We start from the raw sequence: 24,905 nt of genomic DNA on the forward strand, positions 1-24,905 counted from the left end.
AATATCAGCATGTTATCCTATGTAAATATCAGCATGTTATCCTATGTAAATATCAGCATGTTATCCTATGTAAATATCAGCATGTTATCCTATGTAAATATCAGCATGTTATCCTATGTAAATATCAGCATGTTATCCTATGTAAATTACAGCATGTTATCCTATGTAAATATCAGCATGTTATCCTATGTAAATATCAGCATGTTATCCTATGTAAATTACAGCATGTTATCCTATGTAAATTACAGCATGTTATCCTATGTAAATATTTGGTATCAGCATGTATTTACTTTATGTAAAGCTAATTTCTTACTAATCACATCAGGCTACAGCCCCATGACACTGTAGGCCTATATTACAGTCGCATTATATTTATATTATATATAGTTATATTATATAGTTATCCTATCACTCTGTTTTATTAACTTTGAATACATTTGCTGGAGCAAGGAAATACATATTATTTATACACAGCAAGTCACCTGACAATATTGGGCAACTCTCCCTTTTTATTTACCTGTCATTCTGTCATGTCTCTGATATGAGCTGAACGCTTATTTTCTTTAGAGCTGCATAACCAAGTCCAAGTTCATGGGCTAGAAGAAGCATCCTCATATCAAATGCCCCTCTACCCTGGAGCACTCCTGTAGCCTGGAGGAAGTGTAAACACTCCTAAATGCATCACAATCAACTTCACAGTATGCACATTATATCATGACATAATTACAGAATCACTGGTTGGTGGGGTCTATGGTGATTTTCAGTCCAGTGTTTAGACACTTAGCGCAAATTAAATAATGTGCAAGTTAGTTTATTTGTGACATAAAAATAAAAGCCACTACTAGTCGAATAAGACATGGGAGAGATGACGAATTTTGAGAGATTTATTTATTGACTAATACACTTAAAACAAATAGCCAAACGGAAAACTGCAGACATTACTAGTGCCTCCCCCACGATCAAACCGACATAAAAAATCAAATGAAACGCAGCCTAACGTGATCAGAAATCTCAACTAGCAAGCAAGTCGCAGCAATGAAAAATTGAGTGCGAGCGCGTTCACGCGAAGGGGGGATTCTGGCAGGGGGGAGTTTTTCGGCGCACCTGTTACCTCCTTTTCCTGTACCGCCACTACCTCGATCGGCGGATCAGGCTATTTTTTTCTTTCATTCACTACTTTTCTCGCATTGGCTAACTGATATCGCCTATTTGTATTCACATACTGTAGGTATATTCTTCGAGATTTTCTCATTTTGTCACTATTTACGTGGATTCTTCGCGGGAGATTTTTTTCAAACAAGGAAGTGCTGTGAAGCACGTTTTAACCAATCAGGTTGCCGAAAAGGGCCTTTAAATGCCGGTAACCAATCGAATGTCCGGAAATTACTCATCTTTCAGCACGAAGCATTACGTCTACAAATGATATAACCATGTATGGACTAGCTAACGATAAGCTTTTGAACGATGTATGATTCAACATGGAGAGTTTTAAAAATAGCGGTTGAAGTTCTTCATGAAACATGCTATCAAGAACGACATTTATGGTAGGTGTAGTTGACGGAGTTGGGATAAAATTATACAAATAAAGTATGTATATACATTATTGCCTATTTATTTGTACATGTTGTGAAAGTATGGAAGTTACAGTTGCAAAATATCCCAAAATCTGAAAATTTACAGATGAAAGCAAAATCACATTTTTTTCCTGTGTTGTCGGCCTTGAGTAAAAATACTTTAAAGAAAGTATTGTGCTTTTTACTCCATACATTTTCCCTGACAACTCAAAGTACTCGTTACATTTTGAATGCTTAGCAGGACAGGAACATTATGAAATTCACGCACTTATCAAGAGAACACGTGTTCATCCCTAGTACCTATGGTCTGGCAAACTCACTAAACACAAATGTATCTTTTGTAAATAATGTCTGAGTGTTGGAGTGTGCCTCTGGCTATCCGTGAATTTTAAAAACAAGAAAATGGTACCGTCTGCTTTGCTCAATATAAGGAATTTGAAATGATTTATACTTCTACTTTTGATACATAAGTATATTGTAGCAATTACATTTACTTTTGATACTTAAGTATATTTAAAACCAAATACTTTTAGAATTTTTCTAAAGTAGTATTTTACTGGGTGACTTTCACTTTTACTTGAGTAATATTCTGTCACGAGAATTTTCAATCCAAATGATAATAACTGACAATCAATAGCTCTGGCCAATCCCCGAGATCTGTAAAACCATGGGTTTAATAATCATTAGTCAAAGACTCAGTTTAGGCAAAAAGATAGTACAGTTTATTCAGAGAACGTTCTGAAGTCCATTATACAAAGACATCCATTTTATAGCTGCGCACATACTTCCACACAAACAGTAGGTATCCTACGCACATACTTCCACACAAACAGTAGGTGAGTTTTATCCTTCTCTATAGTTCTCACCACTGTGTATCACTGCCCTACCAACAATGCCATTCCCCCTGAGATTAGGGAAACCTTGAGAAGTACTCTCTACGCTATCATAGGTGCCAGGTCGGTCCAAACACAGTTTAACTGTTCTCATTTTTTTTCCCTTCGGCACACACATACAAGTTCAAACCCTAAACTACGCCTTGCTCAGACAGCCTGTGCTTTTCCACTATACAGATACATTGTTTAACCTAATTCTGACTAAAACTACACACATCATCAGATTAGAATTTTATGATTCTAATCAATTTCATACAGTCAGACGGTTTCAGAGTGGAATTATTTTATCAATATCTTTCAACATATACATTATTTTATAATTTTCTATTATGGTATCTATACTTTTACTCAAGTATGACAATTGGGTACTTTTTCCACCACTGGTTTAGATCGAATGTAACCTGGCTTCCATTTGATGCTGTATAATGTTATTACTTTGTAACGTGTTTGGGGTAATGTGATTGTCGATCACAATGACAGAGACTTCACAGAATTGTTGTCACTCAAAAGATTAGTGATGTGTATGTATTTAACAATAACAGCTATCCAAAAAAAACACTTTGTGTTAACCCTTGAGGATAATTGTTATCATCCCTTTTAAAATGTGCACATTAGAACATTGACAGGTGATGGAAATGACTAATATCAAGGTACAGTATATGTACCATGTGTAACTCTGTGTTGTTGTGTCGAACTGCTTTGCTTTATCTTGGCCAGGTCGCAGTTGCAAACGAGAACTTGTTCTCAACTAGCCTACCTGGTTAAATAAAGGTGAAATAAAATAAATAAAAAACGAGTATAAAATATTATGTGTTGTGTGAAATAGGTAGAGATTTTTTTTGCCAGACATTTAGCACCTCAAACAGTATACTATGCAGAAAAATAGTTATGTATCTAGTTTGTAAGCCTCTGTAAAATGGTAGGGTAAATCATTTATCTTAATAACATGAACTATTCTGAGTAACAATCAACTTATCTAAGAGAAACATCACTACTATGGTGACTAAAAAAGTGAGGACTCGTCTTAAGAAAAAGTTCAAGAACATTTATCTAAGAACCATAGCACATGTACATCAGAAACAGTACGTTACAAAATCATTTACGACTTCATTATTTTCAATGTATACACACAATTGCTGATCATGTTCAAAAAACAAATATTCACCAAAGCCCACTTTCGTAATGCTAGGAGGAATAATATTTTTGGGTTCTGCATACAAGATTAATAAAATATTGTTTTGGCCTCACAAAATAACAAAAACTTGTCAATAATGCCTGAACATTAGAGTTCATTGAGAGATTTGCTTGGCTCATATGGAATGCCGTATTGGTTGGTTTCATCTCTCTGTGCAGAGTCCAGCGTGTCCCACCAAATTCTTCCAACACGGGAGCCCCATAAAACAGTGCTCAGATCAATTCCATTTCATTACCAGTCAATACAGGAATTTAATTAGGCATGAAATGCCATGTAGTACACATTGGCAATTTTCCAGTTCAACATCAGTGTCAACTTCAATTGACTGAAATGCAAATGGAATTAACCCCAACATTGCCATGGAGCGACCCTGCAGAATGACCCCTTATCATGAATTATTCCTTCTCCCTTTCCTGAAGTTCCTTGTTGGGGTTAGATCTTGGGACTTAGATCATGGGGTCCCCTCACAAGGCTCTGCTCCTTACGCATCACAGGCACATGAATGCTGCAGACAGGCACTCGTTGCTGGAGAACTGCTGCTCTAGCCTGGCTTTACTGCTGTTTGGCTGCCTGAGTGAAAGTGTGTAGGTTGCTGTTTCTGCTTCATTTCTTTGAAAAGCCTAAACATCTTAGTTCTACGGGACCGGCCAGAGGGTTGTCTGCCTCCATATGCTCTAAAGATGAATTCTTCTCCTGGAAAGTAGACATAACTCTTAGGCTCCTTGCACAGCTTCAAACGTGCCCTAGTCTTTCTCTGCATTTCCTCTTTATGTTCAAGTATACAATGAACCCAAACTAGCAGAACAGGCTCTCACACACAGACATGTTTTATGGAACCCTGTCTCGACCAGTTTGGCCCCAGAGTGTAAATCAACATTAAATCTTTCTTCTCAAGGGGTGCATCTAGAAGTGGTTCTTGTGGATACTTCTTACTCCTTTGCAATAACATATTCCTTAGGATGACCTATGGTAAAGATGAGGATTATTAAGTAAATAAGGAAAATGAAATACATGGAAACCATCACCATAAAATGTTAGTTTCTTTCATCTGTTTAAAAAACAAATATGTCAGAGGAACAACTGGCCGTGTTGTAACTCACATAGCTGATGGTGAATATCAGCAATGCCACCACAATCCCCACAATGGAAAGAACTAGAATGGTATCCCTTTCTTCTGATTTGTCTGTGGACTTAAGGCAACCTGCAAAACAAGTATCCACAAATCCTTGAGCATCACTGGAAATGTTTTAAAAGATTAACTCTCTCTCTGTCCAATTTAAAACACTCACATACATTATACAGTAGGTCTACATACCAAAACAAGCACACAATGAGAGTAAAACACACTCACCTGTCACTCTGAGGTGAACCTGCCCCTCCTGGTTCTGCTCTCCTACAGGTGCTGCCAGGAGACACTTGTACCTTCCGCTATCAACAGCCGTTACATTGGGCAGGAAGATATCGAAAGAATCATCAGCCAAAAGTTCCACTTCACGCTCCAGACCGGCGTACCATTGGGTGGTGCTATTAGGTGATGATAGCCTCTTCATCAATAGACCAGACTCCTTATTAGAGGGCTCCTCACCCAGCTGAGAGAAGAGGGTTTGAGGTTACTATATGCCCTTAACAGCTGGTCTGGGACCAGTGCTGTATGTTTTTGGCATATATTGCACTTGTACAGAATTTGGTCAGATGGTTCATAACACAGTTTGTGCTATCACAATAATTGAAAGCTTACCTTGTACCACCTCACCGCCCGGTATTGGACCCCAGGCTTACATAATGCTTTACATTTCAGAATTGAATCCTCTCCACAAACTGACTTCACTTCATGGGTAGGCCTATCCTGTGTGAGCCCACATTGCACGGAGGCAGCTATAGAAAAACACAAAATAAATAATAATTTAAAGTGAGCCTGCCCAGCTGGACTAATATCAAACTCGTTTAAAAAAAAAAAGACAACATACCTAGAATCCAGACGAGTTGAAAAAACATATTTGTAGAACTACAGCAATGAAGATGATGATCGAGAACAGAAGAGTGGCAGTTTATATAAGGCCAAGTGAAAGTGAAACTATAAGGCTGGGGATTTCCCATGGCGAGTGCCGCCTTTGAGTTCCGTTCGTTTAGTGGGTGTGGCCTGGATGTGACCATTTGAAGTCGCAAAACTCGTAGCACCATACAATCTCCCTCTGGTTCACCATAATCATGCAGTTCTTTCGTACTCAAAGGTGCTAGGTCACACAGTACGTGTGTGTATATCATTTGGAATAAGCGGCGAGCCTCTCAGTTGCGCGTGTACTCTCTTCACAGGCTCGACTGCAATTGGTTATATTGACCATCATGATACGTCGCGGCACTCTCCTGATGTGTTTGGGTAGGCTATGATTCTCATACATTGTTCAACTTAAGCAAACGTTAAATGTACACCGAGTGTAACAAACATTATGAACACCTGCTCTTTCCATGACAGACAGACCAGGTGAAAGCTATGATTCCACTTGTTAAATCCTTTTCAATCAGTGTAGATGAAGGGGAGGTGACTGGTCAAATACGTTTTTTAAGCCTTGTGACAATTGAGGCTTGAATTGTGTATGTGTGCCTTTTTAGAGGGTTAATGGTCAAGACTAAGTGCCTCTGAACGGCGAATGGTAGTAGGTGCTAGGTGCACCGGTATTTGTCAAGAATGGCAACGCTGCTGAGTTTTTCACGCTCAACAATTTCCCATGTGTTTGAAGAATGGTCGACCACCCAAAGGACATCCAGCCAATTTGGCGACTGTGGGAAGCATTAGAGTCAGCATGGGCCAGCTTCCCTGTGTAACGCTATGTGTCTGCCTTCTGGCGTTAAGCGGGTTTATCTGTAGTGTAGAAGAGAAGGCGTTAAAATTTGATTAGAAACAATACACAAAGCCTACATATAAAGATATAACTTGTTTTTGCAAACTGAAAGATAAATTCACGGTTGGCCATTGCCTGAAAATCCCCTAAACTCCCCTGGCTGATTGAGCATCATAAAATATTATAGGGAATCCCCAAGCCAGAGCCAGGAATCCCCTGAACCAGAATTACATTGTTTATATGGCAAATCTCCTTTATACACAGGAAGCAGCCATTCAACTTGGCATTCACCAGCCTTTCAAGTTTAATAATGTAAAAATACAATCGTTACTCACGAAATGTGGAGTTTCGATTAGCAACTATTGTCATTTAGGCCTACAGAAGGCTGCAGACACGGCCGGTATGTGAACATCCAAAAACACAAGCAACAGAAAAAAATGCCCATTCGGCACCTCCATAACAAGGTATAAGCATCCGAAAAATACATGAGGTGCCGAAGAGGCATTTTTTTTCGGTTGCATCGAACTTTTTATTTAGACGTTTTTTGGAAGTACAAAAAAAAATCTTATTTCAAATTTGTTTAATTACAAGATGTCAACAGACATGGTTGGTATGTGTCTTGTCAAGCAGTGCAAAGTGGATGTCATTTTGGATATGTTTGGTTACATTTAGAGATATTCACTGATACAAATTTAAGCAAAAACATCACATAGGATTATCAGATATTAACCACTTCCTCTCCGTGTGATGCGTTTTTTTTTTAAATTGCAAGGACTACAATGGCAACGTTAAATGGAGATACTCCTAATTTCAATAACTAGGCCTATGGTTCCTAACGGAATGGCATTTCACAGTGGCCATGCCCCTACTGGGGTACAGACTAGTTTTCCTTTATTTGATTTAGAAAATGTTCTTTCTTTATTTTTTACTCTGCATTGTTGCTTAAGGGCTTGTAAGCATTTCACTGTAAGGTCTACCTTGTTGTATTCAGCAGATGTGACAAATAAAACGTGATTTGATATTTCGCAGCGGTTTAGATGTTAAAAATATTTTCTACACAATGGCTGCTTGTTTTGTCACATTAACAAAAATTAGGTGAACTATTAGAATTTTAGCAACCAGGAAATGGTGGAGCGATTTCTGCATATTGCATCTTTAAATTAAACACCATGACTGTTTTCTCATTAACTGTGAATGTTGTTTGAAATGTCCAATACAACATATTTTGGTGATATCGTTATCAACCAACTGCATAACCCTTAAAAAAACTAAAATGTTCATGTGCAGGGTATGCAATTAGCATTCCAAGACTCATTAAATGGCGACTGTACTACCTGAATTGGCCTCGTTTTGAAGATGGCTCATTATGAAATGCTAGCTGCCATGACTAAAGCCATACAAGAGTTGTCTTTGAGGTGTGGTTTGATGTGGGTGTGTTATGTTTGCATATCATACCCTGGTAGATACTGTTTGTCCTTCCTAAGGCACCGTAGCATCAACACAGTGACTTCCTCAAAATAGTCACTTCCTTAAAACGGTCAGAATTAATCTAAGCTAAATCAAGAAATCTGTAATTAATTTAGATGCTTTTGCAGAGGTCTTAGTCACACAATTTTGAATCTAGCTAAGCTGTTTGGTGCAGTATTTTTCAAGTAAAGAATGTTGCATGAAAAACTAGTCTGTGCATACAGTCTATTGGGTAGGGAAAGTCTGGCTGCATGCAGGACTGATGCTCAGGACTGATTTTGAGAACAATAAAATGTATACAATTTCATAATCCGCAAACTGTCAAACTATCATCAATAAAGCACAAGCTACACACTGTTTATCAGTGCCCAAAATCACTTGCTAGCTAGCTAAGTTACAACTCTGTGTTTGTCAATTAAGCTAGCAAGTAGTAGCTAGCAGGCACACAGTAAGCTTATCAAGTCACTGGCTAGTGGTGACGTGTGTGTGTGTGTGTGTGTGTGTGTGTGTGTGTGCTTCGGTGCAGTTTTATTGACACATTTCTCACTATTACCAGAGTGTAAGTCTGTCTGGCAGTGTTTCATAGGGAACCATGTTACAAAACAGGTCTCGGGGGGGACACAAGATGCTCGCAAATAGGTTTTGGAATATTGTCAAGTTGCACTTGGGATACAAGTGCGCTCTGAAAGTGTCAATTCCAATTTTGCCCAATAAAGTGGCAGACTCAAGTGATTGATACTATCAAACACATCAGCAAGCGCCACTCCATAAAGAGCTTAGGGCCAAGAGTTATTTCAGCATAACATTGGCCATGTGTTGTCTTATGTAAACAAGTCTGAGGTGCTGTGTAATGGGCAGGTCTGCCTCACTGTCTGGAGGTTCTGGCTGCTATGATTGGATAGTGTGCACAGCTAATGGAGTGCAATCAGTACAGCTGCTTCTCTCGTGTGCACTGGGCAAGTGGGCATGACCATAATCTAAACCCAACCCTTGAGTAAGTGGTGACAAACTCACTTACAAAACTTTTGTTGGACGAGACTAAATGACACATTATCTGTCAACTTTCAACTTTGACACGAATGAATGTTTCTGAGTCCTATCAATGCAACATAGGCTGTTTAAAACCAGAGAAGTTGGTTTTAAGGGGCAGTTGACCTTTAAGACCGACTGGTAGGATAGTTAGCCATTTGCTAGAATTCAATGGTGGAAGTAACATTTGAATGTAGTAGAGTTGACTGATGACAATGACATGAATACTGTGTACACTCAGTGACCAGCTTATTAGTACACCCATCTAGAACCGGGTCAGACCCCTCTTTGCCTCCAGAACAGCCTGAATTATTCAGGGCATGGTGTTCAGTTGTTTCTCAATTGGTATCAAGGAACCTAATGTGTGCCAGGAAATCATTCCCCACACCAGTACAGGTGTGGGTGGGCCTGGGTGAACACAGGCCCACCCACTGAGGAGCCAGGCCCTGCCAGGCCCACCCAATCAGATTGAGCAAAAACGAAACAATTATGCATTTTATTTTTTAACTCCTCAGCGCTTAGGTCAATTGTTTTGCCCATTTTAACATTCAATCAAACAGTAACTGAATGCCTGTCTGCCTGCTTTATACAGCAAGCCACGGCCACGTGACACACTGTCTGTAGAAGTGAACCGGGTGGTGTACCTAATTAACTGGCCAAGGAGTATGTATAATACACGACATTTGGATGGGAGCTATAATCCAGTTATATTGCTTGAAATCAGGCATGGCAGCTTTAAATGGGGAAAGATTGCTTCCATACCCCACTTTTCCCCACTTGCGTGAATTTCATTGGAAAAACGTCACTTTGCCGTGTGTACCCGTGTGCTGATATGCAACTGGTATTTGAGCCTAGGTTGTTGTTTTCACATTAAAACACATGTTTTAAAGTCTCAGGAAAGGTCATCCCACTATAGTGACCATCTCTGAATGTCCAATACAGCTGTTTTTAACTCAATATCAAATCATTTCTAGGTAACATATCTGGGTACTGTGATTTATTTTCCATTTAAAAGGGCCAAAAATAAACAAAAATAGCTTCTTAGCAAAGAGCAATTTCTGGGAGTGGTCTGAGTGGGGAGTGGAAAACTAGCTGTTACTGGCAAAGAGGTTTGGAACTCTCTTTCTTAATGGTCTAGTCATTAATTTACTGCCTAGATGTCACCAGCCAGGCCAGAACGCCATCCCACCAATTTCAGTCCGTATTTTCAAACATTAAAAGGGCATTATCATAATTTTCACAATTTCACAGTATTATTCCAACCTCATAGTATGGAAATGCATATAAAACACAGGTGAATCATGTTTTTCACTGCACTGGACCATTTAAACTTAAACTTTGCCTAGTATGCTGCATAATACAGTGGCTCTAGGTTGACATCCTTTCTTGGCGTAAAGTGGATTCCCAATCTCACTCATGTCTTTATTTATTCACTTTTCAGTCACCGTGTTCACAGCCCCTGTAGTGGAGAAGAAAATTGCCTACACATGTCAAGAGGGTACAAACACACTTGAAGCACCATTTGGAGCAGTGGATCCCCAATGTGATCAGAGCTGGACCATTGTCAAAAAGGTAATCTATTATACAGCACCAGTCAAAAGTTTGGACACCTACTCACAAAGGTTTTATTTTTACTATTTTCTACATTGTCGAATAATAGTAAAGACATCAAAACTATGAAATAACACAAATGCAATCATGTAGTAAAAAAAGTGTTAAACAAATCAAAATATATTTTAGATTATTCAATTAGCCACCCTTTTCCTTGACAGCTTTGCACACTCTTGGCATTCTCTCAACCAGCTTCACCTGTAATGCTTTTCCAACAGTATTGAAGGACTTCCCACATATGCTGAGCACTTGTTGGCTGTTTTCCTTCACTCTGGGGTCCAACTCATTCAAAGCATTCTCAATTAGGTTGAGGTCAGGTGATCGTGGAGGCCAGATCATCTGATGCAGCTCTCCACCACTCTCCTCCTTGGTCAAATAACCCTTACACAGCCTGAAGGTGTGTTGGGTCATTGTCCTGTTGAAAAACAAATGATAGTCCCACTAAGTGCAAACCAGATGTGATGGTGTATCACTGCAGGATGCTGTGGTAGCCATGCTGGTTAAGTGTGCCATGAATTCTAAATAAATCACTGTCACCAGCAAAGCACCATCACACCACCTCCCCCATGCTTCACTGTGGGAACCACACCTGCAGAGATAATCCGTTCACCTACTCTGCATCTCACAAGGACACGGCGGTTGGAACCAAAAATAAAAAAATCTCCTCAGACCAAAGGACAAGTTTCCACCGGTCTAATGTCCATTGCTTGTGTTTCTTGGCTCAAGCAAGTCTCTTCTTCTTATTGGTGTCCTTTAGTAGTGGTTTCTTTGCAGCAATTCAACCATGAAGGCCTGATTCATACGGTCTCTGAATAGTTGATGTTGAGATGTCTGTGACTTGAACTCTGAAGCATTTATTTGGGCTGCAATCTGAGGTGCAGTTAACTCTAATGAACTTATCCTCTGCAGCAGAGGTAACTCTGGGTCTTCCTTTCCTGTGGCAGTCCTCATGAGAGCCAGTTTCACGCTGCCCTCTTTGGGTACAGCGAGCACTTACCCCCCCCCCCCCCCCCCCCCCCCCTCTGCACCAGCCCTTGTCTATCCACCATCCCCCTATGTCTCCTACACCCAGGCTGCTGTGGTCAGAGAGGTCGTAAAATCCTGGAGGAGATGATCTCCTCATGGCCACAGTATATATAGAGAGTAAAGTTTCATAGAGAGGAAACAAAGGAATTTCTTCCACCTCACAGAACTTGAGGTCCGAACAACATTTATGTTCTGGAGAAGGTATAAAAGATCAGTGAAGAATCCAGCTACGAACTGGTCTGTTTGGTACAATTTTGTGAAACTCATGGGAGACAATACGGCCACATTACCATAACGCTGTCTATACAATAGCCTCAGCTATGAGGCTTACATCTAATTGTTGTACTGGATGAATCAGGAAATATTTAACTATGTGTGAAATAATGGGATGCTATGTAATGATGTAATGTGAGAGAATTGTATTTCTGTGTAAAGTTTCACTTAAGTCACTGGCATGCCCCCATGAACACAATTAGGACCTGGTGTCATGAGACAGCCTTTATATGCTCTTCTGAATAAAACCCCCACCTTGAGAATTTCTCAACAGACCATGTTTCTCTCAATTACAAGAGGACAAAGGTTGCAGACCAGACTGCTGTATCTTTTAATCATCCCACATGGTTAAACTCTTAAGACTATCAATACCGACAGAATAAGAACAAGTCTTTTGATATATATATGAGAGAGAGATTCCCCGACTTCCTAGTTAATTAGTTATTTGATAAATAAGTCATGGTTTTTGCGACTACACTTGAAGAAACTTGAAATTTTCCGTATTGACTGACCAGCATGTCTTAAAGTAATGATGAACTGTTTTTTCTCTTTGCTTATTTAAGCTGTTATTGCCATAATATGGACTTGGTATTTTACCAAATAGGGCGATCTTCTGTATACCACCCCTACCTTGTCACAACACAGCTGATTGGCTTAAATGCATTAAGAAGGAAAGAAATTCCACAAATGAACTTTTAACCAGCCACACCTGGTAATTGAAATGCATTCCAGGTGACTACCTCGTGAAGCTTGTTGAGAGTGCCACGACTGTGTAAAGCTGTCGAGGCAAAGGGTGGCACTTTGAAGAATCTCAAATATAAAGTGTTTAACACTTTTTTTTTTGGGTTACTACATGGTTCCATATGTGTTATTTCATAGTTTTAATGTCTTCACTATTATTCTACAACGTAGAAAATAGTAGAAATAAAAACCCTTGAATGAGTAGGTGTGTCCAAACTTTTGACTTGTACTGTAAATGTGGTTATGACAAGTAGATACAATGTGAAGTCAGACATTTTTATTAGCACTATTTTTATTTAATTTTTTACATATCACCATTGATAGTATCATCAACAGTATGCAGAAGGGCAGGGGCCATTTCAATTGAGACATGACGTGAAATATTTTTTTTCTTTGCTACAGCCCATTGCCTACTACAAAAATGGCAAAGGTGAATGCAGTTTTCCATGTAAGGACGTGTTCTCTGGCAAAGTCCTCCTCAGTGACTGTGCCGATGTCATATTAACTACTGGTTGCACCACCAAGGTAGGTCAACTCATACAATTCACCTTCCTCTTCTCTGTTACTGCCTACCAAATGCCAACCTAGTAAACATTTCTAAATATTTATACCTTTCTCTTTCACAGGATGGGGTATATGAAGAGACCAGGCTGCACTTCTCAGGTATGGTTGCTCCTGATGTTATTGGTGTATAACACAACATACCATTGATGTTCATATAAAGCGTTGTTGTCATCATATTGCTCATGTCACTCTTTGCTCCATCAGTGATAAGCAGACCAGCAGTCTCTATGACAACCACTAACACTGCAAACAATCATATCGCACATTATGGTAAAGTATGTTTTTTCATTTTTATATAATGGATTACATTTTGATTGCACAAATAAGTGCACAAATAAAAAATACAATACTAGCGGCACCCTGCCCTTAAGGGCGGTAAATCATTGCAAATTAGTATATTGATTTAATGCAATTCCCCCCTCCTGCAAAACAAATAGCCTATCAACCTTCTCAACTCTGAAGCAACTTGTTGGAGGCTACTGTTTTTGTAGGCACTTGCTTTCTGGACCGTTACAGAAGTCAGTGAGATGTGCGATATTCCCTGGCACATGTTTCGTCAGGCTTAAACCATGTTATCCATATCTGTTTAGCCTACAATAGACAATTAATTTTGTGATGCGTAATGATGTACCTTGCTTTATTTGATCTCCATTATTTCAAAGGATTTGAGCCTTAGTTTAAGAGTTGGGAAAAACAGGACTACGGGTCATGAGATATGCTGTTGAAGATTTTCCACACAGGCCTTCCATAGACTATAAGTGCTCCGGCGCAGTTGATAGGATACTGTACCTTGGATACCGCAGATTGCTGGTTGCATTAATACTAGTATTATGATGCATAATTGCCATGGTAATTTGGAATGTCCAGTCCGTAGGCGTGAGACTCTGTTTGGACACGGCCGTGGTGGCAGCCTGGCGCGCAGTACGCACCTTACGACTTACCACCTCATCACTGTCATCTTCTCTTGGGCGCCCCTTTAGTGGCCTCTTATTGTTATACCCACTGAGTGGCTGGACCTGCACTTTTATAGGCCTAGGCTTTGCCTTGGAAGTGAAATGATGTCATAATTGCATTGACAAATCAAATTTATTTATATAGCACTTCGTACATCAGCTGATATCTCAAAGTGCTGTACAGAAACCCAGCCTAAAACCCCAAACAGCAAGCAATGCAGGTGTAGAAGCACGGTGGCTAGGAAAAACTCTCTAGAAAGGCCAAAACCTAGGAAGAAATCTAGAGGAGCCAGGCTATGAGGGGTGGCCAGGTGTGCTGTGTGGAGATTATAAAAGAACATGGCCAAGATGTTCAAACGTTCAGAAATGACCAGCATGGTCAAATAATAATAATCACAGTAGTTGTCGAGGGTGCAGCAAGTCAGCACCTCGGGAGTAAATGTCAGTTGGCTTTTCATAGCCGATCATTAAGAGTATCTCTACCACTCCTGCTGTCTCTAGAGAGTTGAAAACAGCAGGTCTGGGACAGGTAACACGTCCGGTGAACAGGTCAGGATTCCATAGCCGCAGGCAGAACAGTTGAAACTGGAGCAGCAGCACGGCCAAGTGGACACGATGCAATAGTAACTGTGCCATTCCAAACCAGTGTTGTGTTTGATTCCACCTAAAGTGAGACCAATTCAAAACCAAGACAAATCGAATCTGAGTCAAGACCAGAGGTGAGGTGAGACTAAGTCAAGACCGAGACCAGGAGGGGGGTTAGGGGTCTGATACCAAGACCAGAAAAATGCGAGTCCAATTCAACACCATTAATTGTGTCAAATCTCCACCATAATAAAAGCTCAATGTCCAGTATTTCTGTGTTGATATGTATTCTTTAGGCATTCAGAATGGTGAAAAAATGTGGGCTGACGGCAAATAGAGCCACTTTACAAATGATCACAAACCAAACAGGTCTATAATAGATGAAAAGACAAAATATGTTACAACTTCCCTCAGTTTCCCCTTACTAATAGTGAGCATGCAACTTTCAAACAATGTCCCATACTCTTCCCTACCAGCGAATAATTTCTGACAAGCGCGACAATATTTGAGGATACATTTCTATGAATGTAAAGGACATTAGTGTTATGAGTAAAGTAGAAAGCCCAGGTTTCAATAGGCAATAAGATATTGTGTCATGAAAGGAGTGTGGTTATTTGGCCTGGCGAATGGGAGCTGATAATTATTTATCAATAATTTTTCACTCTGCTGTCTCGGTTGGTCTCAGCAAGTCCAGCGAGTCCTCACTGTCCGAGACAGAATCAAGACGAAGTAAAAATGTATGTGACACAGAGACAAGACCAAGACTCTCAATACAGATGTAGGATCTTAATTTGATCACTCCTTTGTTGCTGAGAATGTACCTGCACAGCAGGACATGCAAACTTGTGATTCAAGGTTTAAAAAGTATTCTAAAGTTAGTTATTTCCAGATTTGATTTGCCCTAATGAAGAATTTATCAACCCTTACAAAAAAGATCCATTAATTATAATCCACATAATAATTCACATTTCCTGTTGTTGCAGGATTATTTTACTGCTGTTGCAAACTGGCTCAAATTAAGATCCTACATCTGTATGTGGTCTCGAGACCAGATTCTGTTTGGAACTACTTAACAACAATACAAAACACAGCGGAATATAAAGTGGACAATATCATGTGGGAGGACGATGTACCTCTTTTGAAGCTTAGAATCATTAACTTATTATAATATAGATCAGAGCTCTATTACTATCAAAAACCATTTTTGCTGTTACAGGAAAATGCCTGATGTTCTAACTACAATGAGAGATTTTTAAATAAACAAAATAACTTATTACTTAACCGTCTTCTGTTTATATTTTAGGACTTTGGACATTCCTGATCCTTGGGGTTCCTATGATCATACAATTTGTACTGTAGATGTGGTCTGAGGGGGCTCTCACATTGGGGACCAACAATCTAGCACCAACAAAGAACCCAGATGACATCCTTTATCCTGCCAATGAAGAACAGTTGGGCATTTGTAGTTGGTGGGACACACACTACACCATCTACCGTCAAAGTTAAGCAAATAGTATTATAGACATCTATCTACTCAGGACCTTGCTTTTTAAAGGAAGAATATGACTTCTTCCGCCATGTCCAGACTCTAATTGCATGTTTTAGTCTCATTGCTACCTTCTACGCACTTTTCTACCTTTTTGTCTCAGTACTCTGCTAACTAAACCAAGTGTACCTGTAGGATGGGTGACGTAGTTTCACCTAAGAGAGGAAGAAAGAAAGCCATAGTTTTTTTTTGTTGACAGAACACAAAGTTCAACAGAAAATGTTTGTTGCTGCTGACCACCTACAGTATAATCTGCACTGCCTCATCATGCTGTGCCATGTAGACAGTGTTGTTTATGAAATATATTTATTAAGCTATTTATTACCTATTCATTCTAAAAAGCACAAATGACGAAGTATGAATGTACAATTAGCTAGAAAAACAAGCTGTGAACTTGTCCGTTACAAGCCAATCATCTCTCCCATGGCCCATTTGTTGTCACAAAATGGCAGTACTTCACAATGCCTTGGGACCAATGTCACATTGTATGTGTTTTTATGTCCCATCAAATGAAGGAATATATTTTGCAAGATTTTAAGAATATATATTTTAAAGTAGTGTCCTTTTTAAAAAATAATAATACTTTGCCTTGGACCATTTTGTATTGGTACAAATATAGCTACACCTACTCACCCCTAGATCAGAGAATAAGCTTAGAGACAAGTGACTTGATTGATTTCACCATAGAGATGTACTGTACAATAGTGTTTAAGACTTGGTAATAATTCTTCTTACCTCCTTCCAGTCCATAAAACCAAACACTTTTATATGAACTGACAACCATCATTTTACACACACTAAGAGGAGCCCTTTTGAACATGAGCAGCGTTAAACATTTTAATAAGGTTTATTTTCTTGTGTTTATTCATGTGTACTTTCGTAGCATAGTTGTATACCATAATGTTTAGCATGCTTTTGATGAGAGATAATCACCCATTTTCATGCTCTGCTCATTTTCTAATCTGTCCTGTGATGTGGTGGTGATGCATTAAAAAGAATTGTCTCCAAACATTGTGACTCTTTTGTATCAGGGATCTGATTGCCAACATGTACACAAAAGTACAAATGTTAAGAACACGTGTGTGATATACTTGAGTTTACAGGGCTATGTTTCCGCCTTGTAATGTGTTGGAATGATTCTCACTGAAGATTGACAATGACAAAAATATCAATTAAGAGGTGATAAGAGTTGAACGTCCTGTTCATGTGAGTTATTTATGAATGTAGTTCATTCATTTAATCGACAGACATTTTGTGCTGTCCTACAAATCATTGCCAGATTATTTATTATACAGTATTTGGATTTCAATGTGTTATTTTGAATATGAAAACGTAAAAAAAAAAAAAAACTTTTATATTGATCAATGTTGTCTGTGAACATTTGATCTAAAACCGGGATACTTTTACTTTACAAAATGATTTACTTCACTTTATTTTCAATGTATACTCAGCATTGTTGATCATATCAAAAACAAAACCTGAGTTGTAGCCAGAGACTCCTGCCAGTTTCTCAAGCCCCTTATAGTTTTGCTTGGAGGAAGACTTATTTACTTTCTTGTTTCTGCATAAAAAAATCATAATGTATTTTTGCCTAGCAAAAAAAAAGTTATAAATCATGCCTAAACAGAGTTCATTGAGAGCCTTGCTCAGATGGAATGCAGTCAAGGTTGGTTTCATCTCTCTGTGCAGAGTCCAGCATGTTTCACCAAAACGCCATGGAACAGTGCTCGGATCAATTCCATTTCAATACTAGTCGATACAGCAATTGAATTAGGAATGAAATTCAAAAAGATCAATGCTGTACACATTGAGGTTTGGTCTGGGAATGGAGCAATGTCAAGCGAATCTGGAAGTGAGTTACAGATACTTTCCAACAATTTTAAGACAAGCAATTTTGTGGTTAGACCTGAGAGTTTCACACCAGTGGAAACAGTGTCCTACCTCTGAGGCCTTGATGCCCATCGTGTCCTGGCAGTCTTTTACCAGGCTCACCTCCTTTTGCTTTGGACCTTTTATTCCTGTGGAGTAGAACAGAGATCATGCCTAATTCAACTCTGAAGCTATGCCACTAAAAAGGTGCTCCACTCATTTTCACTTGAATTAGCCTTCGTGATCAGGGTTAGTTTACCTGGAATCAAGTTTGGAAGAACTATGTCTATTGGTTGGCTTTACATACCTCTTTCACCCACTGTCCCCTTCTGACCATCCACTCCTGTGTCCCCTTGGATGCCCCTGCCTCCTTTGACTCCAGCTTTGCCCGCTTTACCCTGAGAGAGAGAGAGAGGTCAACAGAACTTATCATCGTTTGGAATAATTTGGGGGCTGTGTGACTCACGGGTTTGCCTGATTCTCCAGTTGATCCCCTGGTTCCGGGCGGCCCAATAAGTGTGCGGTTGTTGATGGGGCAGCCCTGGGAACACTTGACCCGGATGGAAGCTGCATACTGGGAGATCTGGGCTGTCACCACTCCTTTACACTGCTGCAATACCTGCTCATCTGTCAGCCCAGGGCCCTGAGGTCAAAAAGCTGGCAATCAATCAACCAAGCAAGTAATCAATCGATCAATCATTCAGTAAATGTTCTTGCTAGATATGTGTCAATGTAAAATAATGCTCCTGATACGCACAGGGGCACCTGGCACTCCTTTAGGTCCAGAGTCACCTTTGAAGCCCAGGTCAACGCCTGGACCTGGCTCTCCTCTGGAGCCTGGGATGCCAGGGGGTCCATTTAGTCCAACAATGCCATCAGGGCCGATGGTACCTCTCTCCCCTTGCTGCCATTCAGAGATGAGGGGAAGGAGAGAGACAGACAAAGGGGGGACATTGTTCAGTCACTAAACACAAAAAGTCACGATTTAAACTCAATCTCAATACTTCTCCCTAATCAAATAATTTAATTCTCAATACTTCTACCTAATTAAATAATTGAATTATCAATACTTCTACTTGATTAAAACAGTTCTCTTAGGATATTATGATATAACAGGAACTCGACACTACAGTATGTGCTGTTGTATCTGCTGTCATCTAGGAACAGCATAAAGTGTCAGTATTGTGGTTTTTACATGACATAAAATTAGTTGGGGTGAAAAAACTCATACTTTTACAAAATGGATTGTAGAAACCTGTCCTTTGTTACCACGTGCTCCAAAACTTCCCTGTTTGGAAAGAGGAACAGAAACATTTTTGGTAAGAAGAAAAACAGTCCCACTACATCAATGGAAACAGGAAGTAGATGTGAGAGTGACGTAGCCTCGGCATTGTCAAATGATTACCGTGTCTCCTTTCTCTCCCTTCACACCAGTTCTTCCAACCCCACCCTGAGGAAGGAACAATCAGCACATTAGATAAGTCAGTAAGATGCCATGGCAATGATAGGACTGCTTTTTACAGCTTATCAGTCACAAAGGAAAGACCCAAACATAAACAGTAGATGACCAATACACATCCACTTTCACTTACTGGTGTGTGTGTGTGTGTGTGTGTGTGTGTGTGTGTGTGTGTGTGTGTGTATGTGTGTGTGTGTGTGTGTGTGTGTGTGTGTGTGTGTGTGTGTGTGTGTGTGTGTGTGTGTGTGTGTGTGTGTGTGTGCTTGATTAACTGTGAGAAATTGACTGGTAATTTAGCAGTGTGATGGGGAATGTAAATACAAGGTTACCTTCTCACCATCAGGTCCCGTCTCCCCTTTGGCTCCCTAGAAACAACGCATTAAATCAGCAATTGTATAATCACAAAAGTCAATGATGATAATTGTAGTGGTAATGACAATGTTGGAGTAATGACATATACACACAGGTTGGGCCTGCAGGCCTTTAGGTCCTGGTTTCCCTGGAACTCCTGCATCTCCTCTCGCTCCTTGAGGCCCCTGTAATAAGAAACACACACATAGGTAAACTGCTGCAAATACACACACACACACTTTATAATGAGAATCTTTGTTCAAAAAGAGTAATTTAGTTAAATTTCAATGAATGCCATAACATCTCTGACAGTTTTTCTCTTTAAAAAAAAGAATACTAAAACCAGCATGACCATCTGTGGTTTTACATGACACTGAAACCTTTTTGGGGACTTTACTAACATATCTGTTACCTTCCTTGTTTAAATGTCAACAATGTCACATGGGTGTCTGTCCACCCACACGAAACGCTCAAGCAACATTACCATTACCATTCCCCCTGATTAGTAAGTGTATATATGTGCCCTCCGTTCCCCATTGTCCTTGTTGATTATTGTTCCATGTCCGTTGGTCTTGTGAGGATCTGTGCTCTGTTGTCTCGGCTTACGTGTGAGTGTGCACTTGTTATTACGGATCTCATCCTGTGTATTTATTAGAGGTTTACATTTCGTTCTTTGGTTTGGGTTACAGCCCTGTGTTATATAATACGTGTTTGTTTTGAGCTTTGTCTCCGTAATGTTCATGACGTACTCTATTTTGGGTAGTGAAATTTTAAAAAACAATTTCATATTCCTTCGCTTGTCTCCTATCATTGTACAACGTGACAAGCTCCTACTCTCCCACACCACGATTCCCTCTCGCGCCCTAGGACAGAAGACTGGCCATTATTTACAAAGTACTAATTTACAGTTGAAGTAAGGTTAGTTTAGGTTGGAGTCATTAAAACTCGTTTTTCAACCACTCCACAAATTTCTTGTTAACAAACTATAGTTTTGTCAAGTCGGTTAGGACATCTACTTTTTGCATGACAAAGTAGATAAGTAATTTGTCCAACAATTGTTTACCGACAGATTATTTCACTTAAAATTTACTGTATCACAATTCCAGTGGGTCAGAAGTTTGCATACACTAAGTTGACTGTGCCTTTAAAAAGCTTTAGAAGCTTCTAATAGGCTAATTGACATCATTTGAGTCAATTGGAGGTGTACCTGTGGATGTATTTCAAGGCCTACCTTCAAACTCAGTGCCACATTGCTTGACATCATGGGGGAAAAAGTCTGGTTCGTCCTTGGGAGCAATTTCCAAATGCCTGAAGGTACCACGTTCATCTGTACAAACAATAGTACGCATGTATAAACACCATGGGACCACGCAGCCATCATACCACTCAGGAAGGAGATGCGTTCTGTCTCCTAGAGATTAATATACTTTGGTGCGAAAAGTGCAAATCAATTCCAGAACAACAGCAAAGGCCCTTGTGAAGATGCTGGCGGAAACAGGTACAAAAGTATCTATATCCACAGTAAAACGAGTCCTATATCGACATAACCTGAAAGGTCGCTCAGCAAGGAAGAAGCCACTGCTCCAAAACCACCATAAAGTAAGACTACGGTTTGCAACTGCACATGGGGACAGATCCAACTTTTTGGAGAAATGTCCTCTGGTCTGAAGAAACAAAAATATAACTGTGGACATAATGACCATCATTATTTGGAGGGAAAATGGGGAGACTAAAGAACACCAAAGAGCCAAAGAACACCATCCCAACCGTGAAGCACGGGGGTGGCAGCATCATGTTGTGGGGGTGTTTTGCTGCAGGAGGGACTGGTGCACTTCACAAAATAGATGGCATCATGAAGTAGGAAAATTATGTGGATATATTGAAGCAACATCTCAAGACATCAGTCAGGAAGTTAAAGCTTGGTCGCAAATGGGTCTTCCAAATGGACAATGACCTCAAGCATACTTCCAAAGTTGAGGCAAAATGGCTTAAAAGGACAACAATGTAAAGGTATTGGAGTGGCCATCACAACGTCCTGACCTCAATCCCATAGAAAATTTGTTGGCAGAACTGAAAAACCGTGTGCGAGCAAGGAGGCCAACAAACCTGACTCAGTTACACCAGCTCTGTCAGGAGGAATGGGCCAAAATTCACCCAACGTATTGTGGGAAGCTTTTGGAAGGCTACCCAAAACATTTGACCCAAGTTAAACAATTTAAAGGCAATGCTACCAAATACTAATTGAGTTTATGTAAACTTCTGATTCAGTGGGAATGTGATGAAAGAAATAAAAGCTGAAATAAATCATTCTCCCTACTATTATTCTGACATTTCACACTCTCAAAATAAAGTGGTGATCCTAACTGACCTAAAACAGGGACTTTTTACTATAAGTAAATGTCAGGAATTGTGAGAAAAAAATACGGAGTTTAAATGTATTTGGCTAAGGTGTATGTAAACTTCCGACTTCAACTGTACATGCTAAAATCACCACTTAACCTAATACAATATCTGCCTATTTTCTTCCAGCAATTTAGCCCCTGTCTATGTGATGCGAGAGTTTGTCTATCACACTGTGTGTAGCCAGAGGATGTGATACAGAAATACTTTCCCCAAAACATTCTCAATCACATTTTAACTGCAAAGTAGGCTTGCACTGTGATAGTCTCAGAGGTCCGTTAAAAGCGCAGAGAGCATCATGAAGAACAAGGAACCCACCAGGCAGGTCCGAGATACTGTTGTGAAGAAGTTTAAAGCCGGATTTGGATACAAAAAGATTTCCCAAGCTTTAAACATCCCAAGTCGTATATTGCACAGTCGTATATTGCACAAATCTGGCCTTTATGGAAGAGTGGCAAGAAGAAAGCCATTTCTTAAAGATATCCATAAAAAGTGTTGTTTAAAGTTTGCCACAAGCCACCTGGGAGACACACCAAACAAGTGGAAGAAGGTGCTCTGGTCAGATGAAACCAAAATTGAACTTTTGGCAACAATGCAAAATGTTATGTTTGGCGTAAAAGCAACACAGCTGAACACACCATCCCCACTGTCAAACATGGTGGTGGCAGCATCATGGTTTGGGCCTGCTTTTCTTCAGCAGGGACAGGGAAGATGGTTAAAATTGATGGGAAGATGGATGGCGCCAAATACAGGACCATTCTGGAAAAAAACCTGATGGAGTCTGCAAAAGACCTGAGACTGGGACGGAGATTTGTCTTCCAACAAGACAATGATCCAAAACATAAAGCAAAATCTACAATGGAATGGTTCAATAATAAACATATCCAGGTGTTAGAATGGCCAAGTCAAAGTCCAGACCTGAATCCAATCGAGAATCTGTGGAAAGAACTGAAAACTGCTGTTCACAAATGCTCTCCATCCAATCTCACTGAGCTCGAGCTGTTTTGCAAGGAGGAATGGGAAACAATTTCAGTCTCTCGATGTGCAAAACTGATAGAGACATACCCCAAGCGACTTACAGCTGTAATCGCAGCAAAAGGTGGCGCTACAAAGTATTAACTTAAGGGGGCTGAATAATTTTGCACGCCCAATTTTTCAGTTTTTGATTTGTTAAAAAAGTTTGAAATATCCAATAAATGTCGTTCCACTTCATGATTGTGTCCCACTTGTTGTTGATTCTTCACAAAAAAATACAGTTTTATATCTTTATGTTTGAAGCCTGAAATGTGGCAAAAGGTCGCAAAGTTCAAGGGGGCCGAATACTTTCGCAAGGCACTGTATGTATAAGTGTAAAATGAGAAAGGTACGGTATTTTTAGGTATTTTTTCCAACATTTCAGTTTAGTAATTGTTACACTGTTGTCGTGTCTTTGGCTATGCCGGATTAAGAGATATGACATGCTATTCTATAAAATAATTTCTCTGTCATTAATATTACCTGATTGAGCTAATCATGTAAATGTAATTAACTAGATAGTCGGGCACCACAAAATAATATTTATAGAGCTGTTATCTTCCGAATAAACTTTTAAAAACCCAGTAATATTTTATATCAATAGCAGTCAATATTAATCGTCATCTTAATTCAGTCTCATCTGAAAGTGGTAAATTCTTAGTTATTTGCACGAACCCTGGCTAACAAGTTGAATCAGCAATACAAAATTGGATTTAATTACTAAATACCTAACTAATCACACAGAATTACACATAATTAAATCATAACTTGATTACAAATTACATCATAAAGGAAAACGTCCCTAGCGGGCGGAACAGATACGACAGCTTGTTTCACAAAAGAAAAGGGTCTGGGTTAACAGAAAGCGCTCAAGGTTCATCAGTTCATCTTGGGCTTGGAATTTATGAAATGAACTGGCAATTGGAGAATTACTGGTCTGAAACCCTAATGATATTGTGCCCATGAGGAAGGTATTCACTTAACCTGTGGGACCAGTGTCAAAATGAACAAGGCAAAAAAAAATTAAACACATTTTTATAGTGTCCACTATCTACTCTGTAATTTGTTATTGGTACAGAAATACATTTCTTGTTGAAGTTACAATCTACACTTACCCCTAGATCAGACAATAAGCTTAGAGACAAGTGATTACATGAATATATTGATATCAAGCTTAATATTATTATTATTATTATTGTGCAATAATGTATTGAGTGCTATGATCAGACAATTGTCATGAAAAAGGTCACTGTTATTGTATATGACCCATATCCATGCACTCCTCATGTCAAATCTGTCCTGTGATATGGTGACACAATACATTTTTTAGTTATTCTATAGTATTAAATGTTTTTTAGCTACATGGAATTTCATGTTTGTAAAGGATTCACGTGTTCAATGTTGTTTAGATCATATGGCTTAACCTGGCTTCCATTTTATGCTGTGTGATGTTACTTTGTAATGTGTTTGACAATGACAGAGACTTCACACAATTGTTTGTCACTCAAAAGATTA

General features: G+C 39.4%; 1 protein-coding gene across 1 annotated transcript; it reads right to left on the reverse strand.

The window, feature by feature from the left end:
- Nucleotides 1-3,491: 3,491 nt before the first annotated feature.
- On the reverse strand, nt 3,492-5,756 carry LOC110486775 (CD83 antigen). The gene is made up of 5 exons (XM_021558595.2): nt 5,630-5,756; nt 5,401-5,537; nt 5,014-5,251; nt 4,763-4,863; nt 3,492-4,626 (listed from the first exon to the last, which is right to left on the reverse strand). Exons 1-5 carry the CDS (start codon nt 5,655-5,657, stop codon nt 4,474-4,476), a joined length of 657 nt encoding a protein of 218 aa, XP_021414270.2. The 5' UTR covers nt 5,658-5,756; the 3' UTR covers nt 3,492-4,473.
- Nucleotides 5,757-24,905: the final 19,149 nt, after the last annotated feature.

Source organism: Oncorhynchus mykiss, chromosome 2 (genome assembly GCF_013265735.2).
Source record: "Oncorhynchus mykiss isolate Arlee chromosome 2, USDA_OmykA_1.1, whole genome shotgun sequence".
Lineage (NCBI taxonomy): Eukaryota > Metazoa > Chordata > Actinopteri > Salmoniformes > Salmonidae > Oncorhynchus > Oncorhynchus mykiss.